This window comes from Spodoptera frugiperda, chromosome 2 (assembly GCF_023101765.2).
Source record: "Spodoptera frugiperda isolate SF20-4 chromosome 2, AGI-APGP_CSIRO_Sfru_2.0, whole genome shotgun sequence".
Classification (NCBI taxonomy): domain Eukaryota; kingdom Metazoa; phylum Arthropoda; class Insecta; order Lepidoptera; family Noctuidae; genus Spodoptera; species Spodoptera frugiperda.
In genome coordinates this window covers 9,953,752-9,973,708 of record NC_064213.1, presented here as the reverse complement: position 1 = coordinate 9,973,708, position 19,957 = coordinate 9,953,752, and the positions used below count along the sequence as shown (strand labels likewise).

At 38.2% G+C, this 19,957-nt stretch overlaps 2 protein-coding genes across 2 annotated transcripts; both read right to left on the bottom strand.

Annotated features, from left to right (window-relative positions):
• Nucleotides 1-222: 222 nt before the first annotated feature.
• LOC126912033 (uncharacterized) lies at nucleotides 223-1,257 on the bottom strand. The gene has a single exon (XM_050702195.1). It carries the CDS (start codon nucleotides 1,151-1,153, stop codon nucleotides 728-730), a length of 426 nt encoding a protein of 141 aa, XP_050558152.1. The 5' UTR covers nucleotides 1,154-1,257; the 3' UTR covers nucleotides 223-727.
• Nucleotides 1,258-1,988: 731 nt separating this feature from the next.
• Nucleotides 1,989-18,972, bottom strand: LOC118269132 (pre-mRNA-processing-splicing factor 8). Its single transcript, XM_050702073.1, has 35 exons — nucleotides 18,841-18,972; nucleotides 18,491-18,690; nucleotides 16,502-17,390; nucleotides 16,172-16,422; nucleotides 15,859-16,021; nucleotides 15,476-15,693; nucleotides 14,951-15,177; nucleotides 14,536-14,680; nucleotides 14,109-14,290; nucleotides 13,583-13,789; nucleotides 13,116-13,406; nucleotides 12,671-12,863; nucleotides 11,895-12,082; nucleotides 11,342-11,580; nucleotides 10,939-11,085; nucleotides 10,454-10,604; nucleotides 9,956-10,163; nucleotides 9,521-9,726; nucleotides 9,016-9,206; nucleotides 8,395-8,530; nucleotides 7,805-7,974; nucleotides 7,435-7,582; nucleotides 7,210-7,338; nucleotides 6,752-6,912; nucleotides 6,146-6,337; nucleotides 5,619-5,813; nucleotides 5,205-5,376; nucleotides 4,890-5,003; nucleotides 4,599-4,772; nucleotides 4,045-4,238; nucleotides 3,709-3,924; nucleotides 3,413-3,578; nucleotides 2,986-3,189; nucleotides 2,493-2,772; nucleotides 1,989-2,219 (listed from the first exon to the last, which is right to left on the bottom strand). The coding sequence occupies exons 2-35, from the start codon at nucleotides 18,675-18,677 to the stop codon at nucleotides 2,059-2,061; spliced, it is 7,095 nt and encodes a 2,364-aa protein (XP_050558030.1). The 5' UTR covers nucleotides 18,678-18,690; nucleotides 18,841-18,972; the 3' UTR covers nucleotides 1,989-2,058.
• Nucleotides 18,973-19,957: the final 985 nt, after the last annotated feature.

The window sequence follows — 19,957 nt, the reverse complement described above, 5'->3', positions numbered from 1 at the left end:
TTGACTTGTCTTAACTTGCCGTTGTGCCTACAACTTAAATTCAATTCAATAAAAAATAGTGCAATATCAAAAAGCTTTTATTCTCTTCAATGGCAATTTTTTAAAAAAAATCCGATTATCCGAATATTTGATTATCCGAATGGGTCCCGGTCCCCATTAATTCGGATAATTGAAGTTCTACTGTATTAAGTCCAGTGATAATTGTGAAATAATAAGACATGATTATGAAAAAATACCTTATATTAGAAAATGTACTATATACAATATACCAATTCAATTGGCAAAAACTTATATTAAACCAGTGGATACAAACAATCACATAACAATTTGAATGATTTTACAATCTTTACTGAATTAAAATTTATAGTATTTGGATGACAGCGATGTAGATTTTCATATACTAAGAAAGTAAGTTAAAAGTAACTTTAATTAAATACCATGGGTTCCTTCCTTATTCAAATGTATAATCAACAGTACACAAATATCTACATACTGATTGAATTCACAATGATTAAACATATTTATTTCAGTTATAATTTATTTAGATCAGACGGAGAATTCAGCTGGATCCATTTAATTTACTTTCACAATCTGACTATGTATTAGAATAAGAACTGTGGAATGTGTATAATACAACACTGTTACAAATACAAATCAAATGTTTCCTTATAAATTATCACTCAATAGAGGACACTTGAAATAAAACTCTTATCAACAGCCGGTAGTTTCATTCCATTGGTACAACTCCTGACATGGAACTTTTTACGGAAGTTTCTTCATCTCCCAACTTCCAAGGTTCGTCTATGGCCACTAACAACCTCGCCAGCGCTTTGTGGCCCTCGAGGTCGATGTTCTTCGTCATTTCTTCGTGGAATGGAATATATTCATCACACATCACCGCCTTCCCATGAACTACGCCATATATCTCGTACCAGCCTTCTAGCGGCTCATTCAAAGGATGCTTTAATTTGATAAGGACCTCCTGATCATCTACGGTTTTCACATAGAATCCTTCACTAGCAGTTACTTTCGTCACTTTGCCCCACAGCGTGACTTTCGCGCCATTTTTTCCCAGGTTACCGGCCGTCACATATGGCACAAACTCGTCGTTGTCTGGATATTGGCTATCTTCAAAATCGTCGTGGTCTGCCATTGTGTTATAATGTTATAGTTTAATTAAATTGGAATAATAAGTTCAAAAGTAAAGCACACAGAACGAAATTCAACAGGAACAAACTTGTTTCAAACAGTTTTGACATTGACAATTGTAAGTATTGTAACAGAACTTTTAAATGACAGTGACAATGAAGTTTCAGTTCAGAAATTGCCAAAATATTTATGGAAAACATCTTTAAGATGACTTCAAGGAATAAAAAGAAACAAATAAAACAACGGCATATAATTCGCATGATACTCCTAATTTGAAAAAAACTCGAGTGAATATCAGTTTTTATACAAACATCTACTTTGTTGGCCCATTGAGAGCAACGGGTCCCGGTACTTTCGATTCTTGAAAGATTTTTTAAGAATCGGTAATACAGAGTCGGTTATGGTCGCACTGGTCGTAGAGTTATTGCCAAACAAGGGAAGGGTAGCTACCTTTTTCGATACCCCTCGGTATAGTAATGGTATCCACGAGATCTGAAACCGTGACCAATCTTTTCATTCATAAATAAAGCACATAATATATAAGACTGGCGATATAATTATGTGCCTCTATCTACCTCTTTATAGGAACAACAGGATAAGGAGCGTGATGTTGTTACATAAACTCGTAACAAACGCGCAGTACCCTTTTATACTCGTTACCCTGTCCCTGTAGTCATTAGGTTATTATTTATTAAAATAGTTGGCGCGGTGGCTATTACCGCGTGACGTAGCGGGTTCGTCCGCGTAGACGTCCCACGGAGCAACTACATATTTGTGGAATCGACAAATTGTTGTTTGAGTCTGGGTGTCATGTATGTGTATAAATAAAATGCAGCATATCAAATTATTAAAAATTTATTTTTTCTTATTTACACTAATAAATCCCTTATTACTAATCATGTTAAAAGTCTATGCGAAGTGGTCTTCTCGGTCGGCGGCGAGTGTGGGTGCGGCGGCGTCTTCCATCGCAGCGAAGTTCATGAAATGCGCCGGACGATGCACCTCGTGGTAGAACTCGCGCGGGTTGCCGAGCTGGACGCCATACTTCATATTTGGATCGTGTCTCACACCTATGGACAAAGATTACTTGCTTTAGACTTGAGTAATGCGACAATAACGTAAAATCGCACGAATTTATCGCTATTTAGGGCATACGATTTCGCTTTTACTGAGAATTTCGAAGTTAAAATAAGTGGAAAAACTAGGTTCTCAAAACAAGAAGTGGAAAAGCAACATAATTTTGTATATAGAATAGTCAGTCTTTAATTTAATTTTGTGAGAAAGTTACATTTAAAATAATCATTAAATTAACATAAAAGTATAATTCCATCTTCAATACATACCCATAAAGTTGTAATTCCAGCTTCCTTGCGAAGGCACCATGAAGTATCCTAAGAATCTATCGGAGAGCAACATCTGGACTCGTTCGTAGTGGCTGGGCAAGTATCCCTTGGGGTTGTTCCCGCGGTCAGTGTTGCGTGCTCCCCACTCATACCCACTGGGCGTCAGTTTGTACGCCGTGAGCGAACAGGAGCCAGGTGTGAACGAACACGTGATTATGATCGTCTTCTCGCCATCCCAGGATGGGTTTTCTGCCATTATCTTTGCATGGGTTGTAATGTCCTGTGAATTATAAGTTGCTGATATAAATATCGGAATAGGTTATGTTGTAGTGTACAAAAAACAATAATATTTGAAAGACAGTTCACCAATAATGTAGATATAATGGTTACTTGCAATAGAAATTTGACTAATTTTTATAGAGCTTTAACCAAAATTTTGTCTCTATCTACCGCTAAATAGTAGGAATAAATATAGAAGTGTGTGTCCAGGTACCTGCGGCGAGAGTTGCGGCAGTTCGTTGGGCTGCGTGTGCATCCATCCGAGGGGCTGCAGATGCTGCAGCGCGGGGTGGCGCGGCAGGTGGCGCGGCAGGTGCACGGCCTGGTGCGTGCCCCACTGCGGCGGGACCACGCAGCACTGCACCTCGCGGACCATGGGGTTGTCCGCCGGGGACGTGCCGTACAGGTAGCACGCGATCTGGAAATCATTGTTCAAAGATTACATGATCAACCTTGATTGCAATAAAGTCTTAATTATTGGGTTCCCTTGGTCTCACAAAGTTTCGCCAAGCTCGCGATCGCCCTCGTTTAAATGAATGAAAAAAATGTTCGGAAATTCACATAATTTCAGATAATTTAGCAAGATCTATTGCAGTATATAAATAGAAATAAAAATATAATATCTTGTGTATAAATCATACCTGTGCTCTCAAATCAGAGATGGTGACGAATTTCTTGAGCAAGTTCTTGGGCAGAATGTAAGTGTAGCCACTTTCCTTGATGTCGTCCGAGCTCACGTAGATATGGTTCGTACGGAGATGCAAGTTTGTAGCTGATATAGCACGCACACGCCATTCCGTCTTTGAGCTGAAATAATTTTATTATTTAATTATAAAATACCAATATTCTACAACAGGCTTGGTTACCAAAATAAAATCTTAAGTTTGTATATGTGCAAGACTTGTGTAAGAACTGTTGACTACAGCTAGAACCTCACCTGAATGTCTGTGACTCATAATTGCTGGTAGTAGAAGTAATGATCTCGTCTCCATGTTTGTTGACGGTGCGAGTGGTGGTGGCAGTCAGTTGGCTCTGTTCCTTGCTCTGCTTCTCAATCTCGGCGATCTGTTGCCGCTGTGCTGAGGGCGCCGATATCTCCATACCCAGGATAATGTCTCGGATCTCAGATTGGGTGAGGGAAGCCACGTTGACGCTAGAAATAAAAGAATCATTTAATTTACAAGAAAATATAAATGTAAGATTCTCACTTCATTTCATCAGTATATGCATGAAAATATTTCAAACAATAAATAATATGCTTTATGTAACTCACTTGTTCTTCTTGCCGTAATCAGCAAGGATGAGGTCCTTGAGCTGTACTTCAACCTTGATCCAGTCATCATCGGAAAGAGTGGGCCAGATATGATGTGGCTCGGTCAGTGTGGTCTTATCTGGCTTCAGGAGTACCTTGGTACGTTCCGTGTTCACGTGGAGAGCACGTAGGATGAGGATCAGACGACTGAATGCCTACGAAAATATAAATGGCTATAAGTTATAAAATTTCATGGTTCTATTATTTTCTTTTATTCTTGTGCAATATGATCAGTTAGCGTTATATCAGCGCCGCCAGTAGTGACGTCAGTGCGATCAGCAAGCGTCACTCCCTGGCGACGCCCCAGAGCACAGGGACTCTCTGGTTTCAGGACCCCTACGCGATTCATCATTTCATATTGTCATAAAATTATAGATGGTACAATAAGACCACCATGATAACGAGTATTATCTTTATTATTAGCAAAGTGATGCTCTAGACAAGCAGGCAACATCTAACATTTAACATTGTGCAAAATTTGTGAAGTTATTTCAGGATAATGTTCTTTTACTTACAGTGTATGATGAGATTGTCTTGAGCCAGTCATCATATAAGTTGAATAACACCATCTGTGGCTCCGTGGCCTTTAGGATGAGGTCTCCGAACTTCTCCACCTTGAGACACGCTTGGAACGGAAGCTGGAGCTCCGAGCCTTTGATTACGATGTTAGGGAAGTCCAACAAGTGCACCTGTGTTAGAAATAGTAAGTTTTAGTTGAAGATTTATGCTCTAAATGATAAAAGTGATATTTCATTACCATCATATTGAAAATTGCTCTATATCGCGTGATGTTAGCTTCTACTCACCTCAAGAGGATCCAACATTCCCTTTCTGGTAACGATAATTTGTTTCGGCTGCTCCTCAACTGGTAGGGAACGAATCAAAGCTGCTACTTCCTCAGCAGTCTTCCATTTGGCGAGCTAAACAACACAAGGTAAGAAGTTAGTGTTGACTTTACCAACATAATTCTACATTTTTTCTACAGCTTAATCTTTCATTTTAACCCCTTGTCTGTTGGTATATAAGACACAATAGAAAACACATTGTGTCTCGCGTAGATCTGCGTTCCGACAGACAACGGGTTAAGTTTTAAATTCCTAATAAAATGTGTTACGCGTTACCTGTCCAAGACGTTTCTGTCCAGCCCATACACTAGTGTGAATGATCTTGAGGAAGAGTTGTCCAGTGCGCGGGTTGAAGATGAAGATGGCGCCGTTGATGGGCTTCGTTGTCAAGTTACCTTCGAACGTCTTGTGGATCGTCACACGGTATACGTTGGTGTCGTCGACGAACCTGGAGAGACAAGTTACAGATTTAATTTCAATTATATTTTTTTACATTTATATTATGGAACAAGAGAGTGATACATTACGCTCTTATACCAAAAAAGCTACAGATGTCAGACTTAATTACTTTGAAGTTAAATACTAATTTAATATTAACCAACTCATCTGTTGGGTTATTCACTTCTTTCTCTAAAATCTCGGTTTAAAGTAATGAGTATTTTCCACAGTAAAAGTGTAATGAGTACTTACCAAATGATCTGGTTAGAGAACAGCTCTCCGTAGTTCTGACTGGAGAGGTATGGCTCAGTAGGCTCTGAAGAGTACAGTTGCAGCGCCTTACGGATTCGCTCGCGAAGTACGTATAGAGCGGGGTTCGCCTTCATTATCTTAGCCATCGCCTGCTGGATTAGAGGCTTGCAACCCGGGAACCAGTTGCCGTATGCACTGCAAGTAATATGATTATTAGTATGACAGAAAAAACTAAAGTCTATATTTTACATGTCAATATTATTTTATGCATTAATTTCTATGTACAGTTATTTCACTGCTAGATTAAAATACTTTTAGGTGGAAATATAACAGACTGATTAGCTTTAGCATTAGTTTTTTAAATGCACTCACACTAAATTTTATTGCCAAAAAATGTATATTCTTACTATTTCTTACGTAGGTTTTAAATCTCAAAATGTTAGATTATATACCATATAACATCTTATAATAACTTCACTTAAATGTTGTCCTTTACCCTAATTATCATCTAAATTACAGAAACAAACCTGTGCAAGTTATAAGCCAAGTCGATGGCGATGAGCAGTCCAGTGGGCGACGGGTATATGGACATGTTGTCGGTGGTGTAGTCGAGGAACTTGGCGCGCGCGTATCTCTCCACGTCGTGGGAGTCGTAGTCTCCCCACCGGAGTTGTATGTCCAGCCAGTACTTCTGGGTTGTCGTGTTATCCATTGTGTCTCTGCAAGTGGAAGATATGGTGAGTTGTTTGTAATTTTGTTATTAATCTAATTATCTTTTTAAATCTCTGTAGAGAAAGGAGATGTTTTAAGAATATTTTTTGGCTATACCGTTATACGTTCTGCTCGAAAAATAAATTATAAGTAATGATATTTTTTGCAAGTAAACAATCTTGTGTACACAGTTAGAGCTTTTGTCCACGTTGCGACATTTGACGAATGCATGCATCCTTCAAATGATGCAGGCAAATTTTGTTATTAGATACGACGTGCTTATGCCACGCCGTGTGGTAACGTGGATAGTAAGTAGCCCTTACTGTGCAATGACATTAGAAATTCTATTTAGAAATGAAGCACTTCTAACAACGATAATTAATCGAAATTATGATGTATAGGTATAATGTAATTTGTCTTACTTTGTATCAGCCAGCAGCGATGGTCTGGACACGTTCCACTTGTACGCAGAGAACAGCAATATGTCGGCGCAGGAAGAGTTCATCTTGTACGACTTACGAGGGTGGATGGTCTCCTTCTGTACCGTCTCGATCTCTAGCGCGTCTAGCTCTTGGTCGAACACCTATGAACAAGATGGTTAGTTGGAAAATTAGATAAATAACATGGTCAGTAAGTAGTAGGAGTCAGAAAAGGACAAATAAAATTTAACAACCTTTTTGTATTTATAAACCCTAATTAAAAAGGGAGAAACCCAAATTCCATGCTATCGATGTAATCCGAAATACATACTTAATAGTATGTACTTTAGTTTTTCTTTTTTCAGATTCTAAAGAAAAGCTTCACAACGCAGACTACTCTGGCGCGACGAGGTTGACTAGCAGCCCATAGAAAAAAGAAATGTAGACTAAAATGTATTTACCTGACACAAGTCCATGACGATGGATTCGTGGACTTTCTGCCACAAGTGAGCTCTGAAGATCTGGATCAGCGAGATCTTCAGTGTGGGGATCTTACCGTGCATGAATATACCCGTCAAGTCCAGTTGTACCTGTCAATAAATTATTGTGTGTTAAAACCATATACATTTTATTCCAATGTGTGAAGAAAAAAAACTTTTTTACAAGTATGTAGTTTTTATTCTTACCTGGAAACCGACATACACGTTAGCTCTGTTGATGGTAGGCGACCACCAGAGCGTGAACCGACGGTTGGGGATCTGGTTCAAACCGGATCTTTGCGCATTGGTCAGCTTCTTGTACTTCATGGATTCTTCGAAACCTGATGCTTTCTCCCTACACAAGTCATAGCAGATTTCTAATTAGTTACAATCAAATGAGGACGAAATCGAAATTGGCGGAATCAGACTTGATATGGATCAGAATATTCGATACGTTTTTTATGCACATGCTATGCAAAGGGTTGGAGCACCCTATTGGTGTGACTTTTTCTATTGGAACCAAGTTCCTATGCACCGAATAAATTACACAAAAATGTTTAAAATGAGGGTCACTCACCAGAAGAGACCCTCCCACGTAGGGAAGTAAGTTCCCTTGAAGAGTGTGTGCTCGAGGATGCCCTCGACGCCTCCGAGTGCCTGTATCATGTCCGTGCGGTAGTTGTTCAGGTTCCACAGCTTGCCGTCGTGGCGCTGGTGTGTCCACCAGAACGGATTCTGTTTTAGGACCTGTGAGAAAAATATACTACTTTTAGTGTGATCTTGTATGAAAAAATATCTTCAGTGCGTAGTTATAGTATCAAAGACATGTGAAAAATCATTACAGAATAGGCTAGTTTCCTACTAGTCAAATTCAATACTTTTTTCGAAACGTCAAAAACGATATTTTCTATGAACTTTGTATGAAATAGTGCGTTATGACGTCATAAATTTTTGACGTCAAATAGCAGACTTATTTCTAGAAATTTAGCTAGAAAAAATCGAAAATTAAATAGTTCATCAAATTTATGAATGAGAGTGTGATTATTTTTTAATATTTTATTGTATTGAAAAGTTGTAATAATTTATTTTTGACTGAGGATTACCCAATTATAATATCATGAAGTAGACTTTTAACTAGATTTAAAATATATCAGAACAGCCACTAACCTGATACTGTTTGAACTCAGTACGAATACGCCATCCTTTGTCATACGCCAGCGTATGCCTATCTTTCTGGAACAGCGTATTGATACGCGGGATACCTCTGTCCCAGGAATCTTCCAGATCTTCTAACGTTAGACGCCTGAAACGAACATATTGCATTACTTACTATCTTTACTTGTAATATTAATAGGATTTTATTATTTGTGTGCAATATGATCAGTTAGCGTTATATCAGCGCCACCAGTAGTGACGTCAGTGCGATCAGCAAGCGTCACTCACTAGTGGCGCCCCAGAGCACAGGGACTCTCTGGTTTCAGGACCCCTACGCGGTTCATCATATCATATTGTACATAAGCACAGAATTGAGATGTCTTCTCGATCAAAAGTAAATAAATTCCACCTCTATATGAGCATTTAAAAACGATATCAGTACCTCATTTAAAACTTTTGTTACATATTCAGCTAGCTCATTCATGAACGCAACTTGACTCTAAAGTCATGACTTCCCGACATGCAATTTCATACAAATACCATAGAAAATTACCATGTATTACTTTCCGAAAAGAAATATTCAACTTGATTAGAAGAAAACATCCCAAAATACTAAATATCTTGACATCAAACCTGTTCTGAGCGTTGGCCTCCTGTCTCTTCAGCGCGTACTCGGCCCACACTCGCTGTGAGTCCACAAACTCGGCCTCCCACGGCTGTATGTAGCGGTACAAGTTGGGTATAAGCTGGTCCTCGTCGTGTGACATACCCGAGCGGAAGTGAGTGATGCCTACGTCTGTTTGTTTCGACCAACGGAGGTCAGACTGTTGGCGAGGTAAACAGTAATTTAGTATTTTGAAGATATACCACATTTTATACACTATTCGTACTAAGTTCATAGTCGCGTAGATATTTCAGGACTTGAGGTGATACTCAAGTCGGACATGTTTTATTTATAATAATTAAAAGTAAGATAAGATTTTTTTCGCGGCGCTCGTTAACTGATCAAGAGCTAAAGTTGTCAGCATCAGTCTGCTTATTTGTTTTTTATAAATACACAAGAAGAAAAAGAACATGTTCTTCACACAAATCTTACATTTTCTAACAATACAAAATTATACCAATAATAAAATCTTACCTGTGGAATGAGAACGTGTCCCATAGACAGCATACCAAGCCCGCCCAACTCTTTAGGCGTGTAGAACACGACGGGCGGGAAACGGGAAGGCATTTTGGAGTTGAGACCGATCTTAATACGAGTTTGAATCTTGTTCTCACATTTTACGAGTAAATCTAGGAGCTCCTGTGTGTTGACTACTGCCTCACGGAAGTATGTCATTAGACCTGTGAAGAGAAGATACATAGTTAAAAAAAATAATCTAACTAGAATCTATACTCATTTATGGTTTTATAAATAAATTTAATAAAGTCTGAATCTGTACGATTCTGTTCTCAACAGAGAATTAAGGTAGTTTTTTGTGGAAAATTGCAATTTACTCATGAAGAATTTAGTACCACAGACGAAACTACGTGTAGGAAAGGCAGTTAAATATTAATATTATTAATATCTCACCAATAAGCGCCGTGTTCCATTTATTGACGATCTTAGTGAAGGTAGTGGACCCTGACGCCATGAGTATCTGGCGCACCCTGTTGTGGAACCTTGCGAGCGACTCGTCGTCGACGCGCAGGTAGCACTGCGCCGTGCGCTCCTTCGTCACCTCGTTCTGCAGGTTCCACACTCCGTCGCGGTGGCACAGCTCCTCGTGTTGGCTGCGGCACTGGTGATGTGAAGATGAAGATAAGTATGATGTTCGTAGGGTGGTAAGTAGTCACTAGTACAACTTTGTACTGCATTTGTTCATTTTAAACATAGGCTTAGGTACTATTGATGTTTTATAAAGCGAAACATGAACGTCCCTAAACATTATTCTTGTATTTAAACTGTGAAGGATGGGATGGAATCAAATTATACAGGGTAATTCTTTGTACTTACTATTATTTCAATAATAATATTTAAGGCATAATATAACAGTTGCGTGTTTACAAAAAAAATCTAAAAGTCTCTTACCTTGGGCAAAATTCTGCACTCAAATCCAGCCATATTGAATAACAAGTTGGGATTATCCTTAGAGTATACAGAAACGAAGCTGTTTTCCCATTGGATGGTTGTAACTGAGCGAGGAAGTCGGTTCTTGATGTCCCAGAACACGGCGCGACCACTGGATAAAAATTAAATGATTTTTAACACTTCATAACACTCTCTATACTTCATAGTAATAATTATTTTATCGAATTAAAAAGTAACTGACTGTAATTTGGTTAGTCTAATGCACACTATAGACTTTACGATTTTTAGTGCAGTTTAAACTGTACAGTTTTTTTTCTATTCTTAATTTGATTCTGTTAAAACTGTATAGTTCAACTGTTTGCTCTACACACCTTACAATGTAACTGTACAGTCAGACTTTACAATACAAACGACTTAGTTAAACCATAAAGTTATGATGTGACCTATGGAAGTAGCTATAGAAAGTTTTACAGTTAATTACTCACAGATTAACATCATGCTTCATGAGTCGCATGCGCGCGTCCCTGGGCCAGCACTTCTTGTTGTTGTAGCCGACGATATTCTCGTTGTTGGGGTCCGGGTGCTCCGTCAGGTACCGCTGGATTAGGTCGCGAGCTTCCTCTGCTGTGAACCTACGGGACATACCATATATTTAGAGACTTTATTTTGATTTGTACTATAACTAGAACAATCTTATATTTAGTAACTAAAAAGACAGATAGAAGAAGAAAATGTTTAAAATATTAAGGGAAGAAAGGACTAAAAAGGAATTTTCAATAATTTAACCACAATAATACATTTATTATGATTATTTATCACATCATATTAATCAGAATCTTAGCATTAATTTTATTCTTTACATAGCATAACAAATGTAACATTACAAACCTGAAGAATATATGAATTCTATCCACATATCGGCAATACAATCTAATAGGGTGTGCAGTTTCCGTGGACCTGTCCTGGTAAGACAGGAAGTCATTGGGCAACTGTGGTGGGCCGGCCATCTCGCTGGCTCGCTGCAGACCAAGGACTAGCAGGTCCAGCACTAAACCGTAGTATTGCACTATGAAGGAAGCGAACTGGAGACCTCTGATGATACCGTAGGAGTTTGTGTGGTTCATGTCCTGGAAGAAAATGTGAGATTGTAAATGTGTGTGATAGATTTTAAAGATATTTTGTACTATACTTTGCAGCACTACTACTAGTTTTGTTACACTACCTCATGTTGATGTTACATATGTACCTAGTATTGATGTTAAATATGTTAGAATGTCACACTTGTGCTTGTAGCTTCAAAGGACAAAAGGCACGTTATTATATACGTAAGTAGTTTACACACCATTAATTGAAGTGTAACAAAATTATCCTGGAAAGTTTGTTATTTCTTTTAACTTAAAATCGAAACAGTTTATATACTAATTTAATTGCAATACAATACCTTATAATTGATGATAACGTTGTTCTTAGCGGTCATGTAGTCAGCGATATTGTGGTCGACGATCAGACGCAGCAGTCTGTTCAGTAGGGTCAGATCTATCTTCTCGTACAATTTCTCGAAACGAGACTCGAGCAGGACATTGCATTCACCCTCACCGACTTCCCATACGTCTTGTAGGTTGTTTATACCTAAAAGAAGTGTATAATGTAAGTATAAGTTCATTGAATAAATATGATTCAGATGTTAAGTGAAATAATGCAATAGCTTATGTTATACAATAGATTTTCAGATAATATGATTAAAAAATAGGAATTAACAGCTTCTACGTAACCCTTAAAGGATATCTTCTGTAAAAGTAGCTTACAAATACAAAATGAACACAATTATTGCAACCAAAGGTCTTCTTTTCTCTTCTGGAGCTGACGATAACGCGACCAACCAAGGTGAGGTTTGTAACAAGGGGATGATCGACTGAGCAGATCTCCTTTGCCACAACGCACACCTTGGGCAGTCACCAAGTTGAAAGTGGCGGTGTTTCTTCAAGTCGTATTTTATCAGATGATATATTCATATTTTAAATTACAATTAAGGAAAGGTATTTTAGGCAGACTTCTTAACAGTTACCTCAGTATCGAACAAAACATTATACAATCACAAAACACAATTCAAACACCAAATCTTAAACTAACTACTAGAGAATCTACTGGCAAATATTACATATTCCAGACTTAAAACTACAATAATAAATACCAATAATATCAAATTTGACTACATACCTTGACACCACTTGTACACCAGTAGTGGAGAAGGCTCAGTGTCCGCTGGTTTGACCCATGGAGGCAACAGTCTTCGTTTGTCAGCCTCGTACCATAAGTACTGGTCTAAGTATGCATCCGTGATCTTCTCCAGAGGCTCCACGTCGTAAACTGGGACTAGATGCGAGTAGAGGTCCATGAATTCTATGCCGACCTGGTAAAAGGAAGAAGTTTTAGTTTGTATGTTTATTTGTTACTACTTCACGTCAAAACAGCAAATGGATTGATATAAAATTTGGAACAGGTGTACGCGGAACGCGTGCGAAGCCCCTGATAGAAGTTAGTATTGCATATTTTTATCTTGGTAAAAGCAATTAAGCTTCTATTTACCACAAAGTTACATGACATAGTAGAAAATCATGTGGGAATCACCAAAAAAATCACACTTTCAAGTCATATTACATACCTCTCTAAAAGTCCTTTGGGTAAGCAAATGACGCTTGATTCTCGACAAGGCTTCGTGAGGATTATCATACGCCTGTTCAATGAGCCCCAATTCCTCTCTCTGACTTTGGTTCAACCTGGATTTGACACTGTAAGCCTCCTTTAGTCGCTCCAGTGCTAAAATAAGGAGTTTGGTGTCGTGTTTATAGGACAGAGGAGGGAATGGAATGGGAGCGAAGCGTCTGGACTCTAGCCAATGGACTGTCGTAGTGTAGATGGCTACAGCTTCTTCGGGTGAAATGTAGGGACCATCCTATGAAAGAATAAAGGATTAGTTTATATACAAATTTAATTAATAGACAGTTTACAGGCGAGAAATAAATCCCATTTTTACTCTCAGAAATTACATTATTACGAATACTTTAACAACTTTCATCACACTAGCAACTCTTTAGATGCAACATTACCACTCCACAAAATCCAGCTTACCTTCAAGTAATTATGCTGCCTCTCCTGCTCAGCCTTGAGGTACAGCCTAGTGAGTCGTCCGAGGTTCTTCTTGCAGACAGTCTTGTCAACGGTGGCACCACGTCGGATACGCTCCCTGTTGTAGTGTGCTGTGTTTGTCCACCAATCCGCCTTCATTTTCACGTAACGAAGGATCATGTTCTCAATTGGTGTTGGGAGTCCGGGTACCTGGGGAAAGATTATTGTGTTAATATTTTCTCTTCTTTACCGATTTGTTTAGGAGCTAGAGCTGAGTATTAACTGGTAGTGTTCTTTGTAAAGATAATTTTGAATCTAAAAGTTGCACTAGACTCCATTCTAATAATCTGATGATTGATGAAGATAATGATAATGATTTTTGAAATTAATATTACAAGTTTTGCAAAGAAATACCCAATGTCAAGTAGTGTACAATTTACCTATATATATTTTTTTATAAATTACAATCAAAAGGCTCAACTTGAAGTAACAAAGCACTACAAGTACCAAATTAAATATCTCTTCTTACCTTCCAAGGAATATTGGCCTTCCAGCACCTCCAGGCTTCGGACAGATGTTGCAGGATAGTCCTGGCCTTGTTCTGCTTGATACCTTCCGGCATCATGTCCACGATGTCGTGCATCACGGACGCGCGCAACTCCAAGTCGAAGTGAGACTCCACGCGCTGCTTCGTTACAGTCTTAGCAACACCTGTGTAGAAATAAAAGAAATTATTATTTGATTAACAAATGTTATGATCTTGATTTATTTGGTAAAGCTACTTGACTTATTAAATGCATTTTAGGTAAACCTGAATATGTAAACCAATATTGTACGCCGTGATGGTCAATGGTGACAGACGTCAGCGGAGGATTTGCCTAACAGTTTTCTATTGGCAGTCAAAGACTTAAAGTGACTCTCTAATAAGACACAGTAAGAGACAATTGATAACTTACCTTTGGAATGTCTGCCTTCGAATTGCCTGGACAGCAAGTTTCCGAGCCAGCGCTCTAACAGTGGCGTGATACCGCGCATGAAGAACAACCACACTCGCCAGCCTGGCGCCCAGAAACCGCAACCAGGACCCTTGGACACTGGGCCCTATGATGGAACAAATACAGTTTAAATTGAGTCATACTGCAAGTAATGCATAAGTAGGATGGGATTGAAATATTTCAAACATCCCAAGACCATTCAATTTCACCAGTAAGTTATACATTTTATGTATGTGATACTGCATCACTCATAATATTATAACGAACTTTATTTCAACATACACTTTTGGACGAACAAAAACAAAGCACAAACAGTAACCTTAGTATGAGTTTGCTTTACATTTAATTAAGGGTACAGTAATAAAATAATACTCACAGTATTAAACCTGTAGTAGATCAAATGTTTAAGATCCTTGCACATTCTGATCTGTCTCATCAACTTGTACTTGTAACGGTACATGCCTGTCAGCTGACCCACGTGGGCGAAGATGTATTGCAAGCCATCAGCCAGTTGGAACGAGTCCACATTGTTCAGTCTGTACTGGACGTGTGAGTCCACTATCAGCTTCGTCAGACGAAGGATCTCGCGACATAAGTGGAATGCTGAAAGAGAGGTTGGTTAGTAAACTGTAACTTAGGATTTCTAATAGGTTTTCTAATCTATCTATTTGTAAAATAAGTATTAATAATAACTTTGAATAAATGGAATTTAAGCCATAAGTAACTGTTTAAATAATCAGTCAAATGACTGCTGAGCTGATATCCAATGGCTCAAGAATGCAAGCCGCAATGTGTTATAGGTTATGTTAGAAGAGACCTCCAATAATACATTCATTATTTGTATAATTTTTAATCTCAATGAACTTTAAAATATTACACTATAGTATAAGACTGTACTCACCATTACCAAACCGGGACTTCTTTCTTTCCTTAGTGGTCAAGGTCTTGACAGGTTTCAAGTTAAAGTTGTAGTCCAAATGCAAGTAGTTCAAGTTCTTACGATGTATGAGCAGGTTCAACATATTGTAACCTTGGCGACACACCTGCAAGCCGGCTTCCACCCAGTCTAGGGTTGTGGTTTGGAAGAACTTCGTAGATTTGAAGGAGCGGAATAAATATCTAAAGAGGAAAATGTTTTAAATGAGTATACACACAAGCTTCATAAAAACAAACAAAATTAATCCAATCAAGTATAGTTATTACATGTTTTTAAGAACTTAAACAAATATTTACCTTTGTTATAATATATAAGTTTGGCAATAATAAAATGAAATGGCAACTTACCTCTTCTTCTGTGGCTTTGGTGGTCTATGTTTGAGAGCATTCAACACATAGTACTTGAGGAGTTTCTGGTAGGAAACCCTCACTTTGACAGGCTGTCCAGGTGGGCAGTGTTCTTTGTACCATGTCTTCACCAGAGGCACATCGATGGCGCGCCGAGTACGTCCTACAAAGGAATAGAGGTTTAAAAATACTAATTTATGTTTGAACAAAGTTACATAGTCAATTTGAGATTTAATATATGTACATTAATTAGACAATTATACATATATTAAAAGATCCAAGATAATAGTTGTACATCGTTAAATTATGTTACCTGATCTCATGTTGAAAGGTCTAGGTGCCCACAACAGAGCAATTCCGTTGGCCGTGTTATCTGTGTACAAAGCAGTTTCTTGCAGGAATGGAGACACGTCTTCAGGCAACAGGAACTCTTCCTCTTCAGGCAAAGGATCCAAGGACTTCACGGAATGGCGGTGAGAGATTGGGTTGATGAGGGGATCGAAATAGAAGGCGGGAAGGTCAGGATCTTCCGTCTTGATGTACACTACGTTCGGTGTGTGGTACCTATTAAGAAATTGTTCATTAGTACCTGATCTTAAATGACGATCTTTATAAAACTTAATAGTGTTTCATCAATACTTACCAAGAAAGTTGTACGAAATGCGGCAAGTTGTTGTACAGATACGGGAACGCGATTCTGTACTCAGTTCTGATTGGCTGACGGATAATGATCTTGTTGATGTCGTTAAACTCATTCCAGTCTTCATCGCCCGCAGAGTTATCTTTCACCAGCGGCTCAAACTTCGGCCCTCCAGGGATGGCCATGTTGAGCGCCTTCGCAGTGAAGAAACTCTTCGAATCGAAGAGATAGAAGTAGTTATCGTCTACCAAGTCAGTCAGTAACTGGTTACCGAGACGGTACAGTGTCGCCATTTGCGGCAAAGTCAGGTTCCACTTCCTGTATGTTGAGCCATTCACGTGTTTTGTACCTAACAACGGTTTGTGGTCATAGAACCATGACGCGACGGCTCCATCTTCCTCAGGATCCAGCTCAATTTGGATAGGCTCCAAAGGTTCTACATCCAAGATGTTGTCAGCGTAATCTAGAGGAGGTTCCTCATCATCGAACGGAGGGAACCTCATCCGCTTGAAGTGTCTACGATCACGCTTCTCACGACGCATCATGATCCACATGGTGCCCCATTGGGCGATGTAGACTGGCTCTATCACCCAGGGGATCTCATTGACGAAGGTGATGGCTCCAGTGATGTGGTAGAGGACTTTGACGTCGCGAATTTGTTCCCAGGGCATAGGCATGTTTTCCAGCAGCTTCATAACTGCATGAGGCATGTACTTCAAAGCTCCGAGGTAGACTCTCTTGTCGTGCCTATATTTGCGACTAGTCATGTCACCATGGTCCCTGATGATCTTACGTATATGCTCTGGAGGCATGTCCTCCTTCTGCGCATCTACGAAGCCGAACTTTCGTTTCTCCGCAAAACGCTTTGATTGGAGTTGCATCCATTTTTGGGCTAGACAGAAAAGAAATAAACAAAAAGTTCAATCAAAAATCAACTGCTTAACAACACATCCTACAGGTTAGCAGTGTCAAAAGAAAGAGTTCATTACCTTACAAGTCACACACACTACTAGTTAAAATACCTTGTTATCAAGAACCTTAAGAATTTTGAATTGCAAATAATTTATCTTTACCTTTTATCATAATTGAAAATAATGTGTTGTGAAATATTATGAAACATTGAAAAAGAAATGTTTGCAATAACAGCATTCTCCGCTAGTAATAGGATGGAGAAGAATATCAATTGCAGTTTTCAATTTTCCCCACAGGAAATTATTTTACTTTTATCTTAATAAGCAAAACTAGGTGTGTAATGGGGGTAACAACACTTTTTTTATGATGTTAGAGACATGCAGCTACAACATGCAATAAGAAAATACCTCAGCCTGACCATCAAATTAATACCAAAATCAGTTTCTAACAAAACAAACAAGCTTAAGTGAAACTAAAGCTGTTTTATATGTAACACATTTGTGTGTTCCACAAACTTAAAGAATAATATAAAAGAGAAAGGAGTTTCTGATAAGAAGATGTCACCATAGGAGGTGAGTAGCTTTGGATACTTGATACTAAGTTAATAATCCTTATTGCTTGACTATAGCAAAACTATCATTATCATGGGCATATTATGAACCTCAGATGAATATAGAATTCTTCAATCCTTCAACAGCTTCTTAATATGTGGGATGGATGGAAAACAAATGTTACTAGACTATGTTAGTAAATGTTAACAATGCTAAAGTTTGTATTTAGTATCAGAAATAGAGAAGTAATCAGCTCAGTTCACTTTATTGTTTCATATTAGTTATTACAGAACCATAGCTACTATTGGGGTGTTTATTAAATACACCTAATATAATACAGTAACCTTTGTCTATATTTTGGTCATTGTTTGGCTTAGTTAGGATAACAACCACAGATAGTTTAGAATTTCTTCAATCTAGATTCTACAACAAACGACAAACACAAAAATTGTAAAGAGAAAATCATCACAGTATCGGCATAATAAAAATAACCTATAAAAATGAAGATGTTTGTATTAACAGTACATACCTTTCTCCTTTATCTTCTCCTCCGGTATATGATGTGGTTTGGGTGGCTGGGCCGGGGGCACCGGTGGCGCAGCTGCAGCGGCGGCGGCGTGGGCCTGCAGAGCGGCCTGCTGAGCTGCCGCCAACTGCTGCTGCGCCATCATTGTGGCCCAGGGGTTGGGCCCCAGCAGATACGGCGGCAGCGACATGGCTGACCGCCTCCTAAATCAAACACATCGATTCACCGATTACCGTTACACAACTCACAAAAATTATTCACAAAATACATTTGATACAAGCTATGAGACAGCGTGGTAAACAGACGCCGGTTAACTAAAAATAAACATGTTTTTAGTTAATTTATACACTTACTTTGTTTATTTCAGCGCCAAATTTTGTATTACACTCACTTTACACTAGAAATACAATATTATAACGTTAAATTCACTAACGAAAAACTAAAATCACAGCGACTTTCGAAGCCATTTGCAATTTACGTTTTTTACTTTTTTTTAACCATAGAGTCAAGACATGTCATCGAATCTGTTTAGTCGATTATTTGCATAATAAATCGACTAAAAAAATTATATTTACAATACTGGCAGGTTCAATATTTTAATATAGCCATTAGGAATACCATCAAAATTAAAAATAAATAAATCTTTTTTTACAGATTTAATGGCATCCAAAATATTTTTTTACTAAGATTGTGCCAGTAATTATAATAAAAAAGAAATTGAAAAAAGAGTATAAAAATATAAAACCTTTTCTCCTTTAAAATTATATTATTTTTTACAGATGAAGTAAACTCATTTACGAAATAAACATTATGATAACATTTAAAATTGTCGCATGGGAGAACCATAACAAATGTCTGTATTGTGTGCGGTTTGCATAGTTCTACGAGTTGATAATAGATGGCGTTATATTTCGATTTCAGCCATGATCATCCCACTGCTGGGCAAAAGCCTCCCTACCCTCCTTCCACTCCTGTCTGTTTAAAGCTTTTTGCGGATGGCGTTACTAATATTTAATAAAAATAGATCATCTATGTTATTATTAAGTCCATACCAATGCCCAAGAGCTTGTAATAATGACGTTCCGCTTCCACTTTATATTTTACGAAGAATTATATTATAAATAAAGGGGCACAAATTAAAAGTAACTTAACGCATTTTTAGATGTCTTGATACTTTTAAATGTCCATATATACTGTAGTTGATTAAGAAGTAGTAATTCCAAGCTTATTGGTAAGAATGTAAAAAAAGTATACTTTGAGTGGAATCGAACCTCAGCCAACCTCAGCCTTGCGTCCCAGTGTGCCAGAAAACCATAGTAGTACGAGTTATTTTAGTTTATACCTATCCAAATATTTTCTTTTTTAAGAAATAGTCGTTTTCGTGTGAAACATTCGTGTGAACTAACTGAAGTTACAATCGTGCAATCCTCATATCGAAAACTAATAATTTGCCCAACACGGGAGTCGAAT

What these genes read in the sequence shown, in the direction of transcription:
- LOC126912033 (XM_050702195.1), bottom strand. Translation starts at nt 1,153, where the DNA reads ATGGCAGACCACGACGATTTTGAAGATAGCCAATATCCAGACAACGAC.
- LOC118269132 (XM_050702073.1), bottom strand. Translation starts at nt 18,677, where the DNA reads ATGTCGCTGCCGCCGTATCTGCTGGGGCCCAACCCCTGGGCCACAATG. An exon ending in CATTTCGTACAACTTTCTTG is followed by an intron (nt 16,423 to 16,501) that starts GTAAGTATTGAT and finishes ATTTCTTAATAG; the next exon opens with GTACCACACACCGAACGTAG. An exon ending in TCGCTGCTGGCTGATACAAA is followed by an intron (nt 6,338 to 6,751) that starts GTAAGACAAATT and finishes TTCCACTTGCAG; the next exon opens with AGACACAATGGATAACACGA.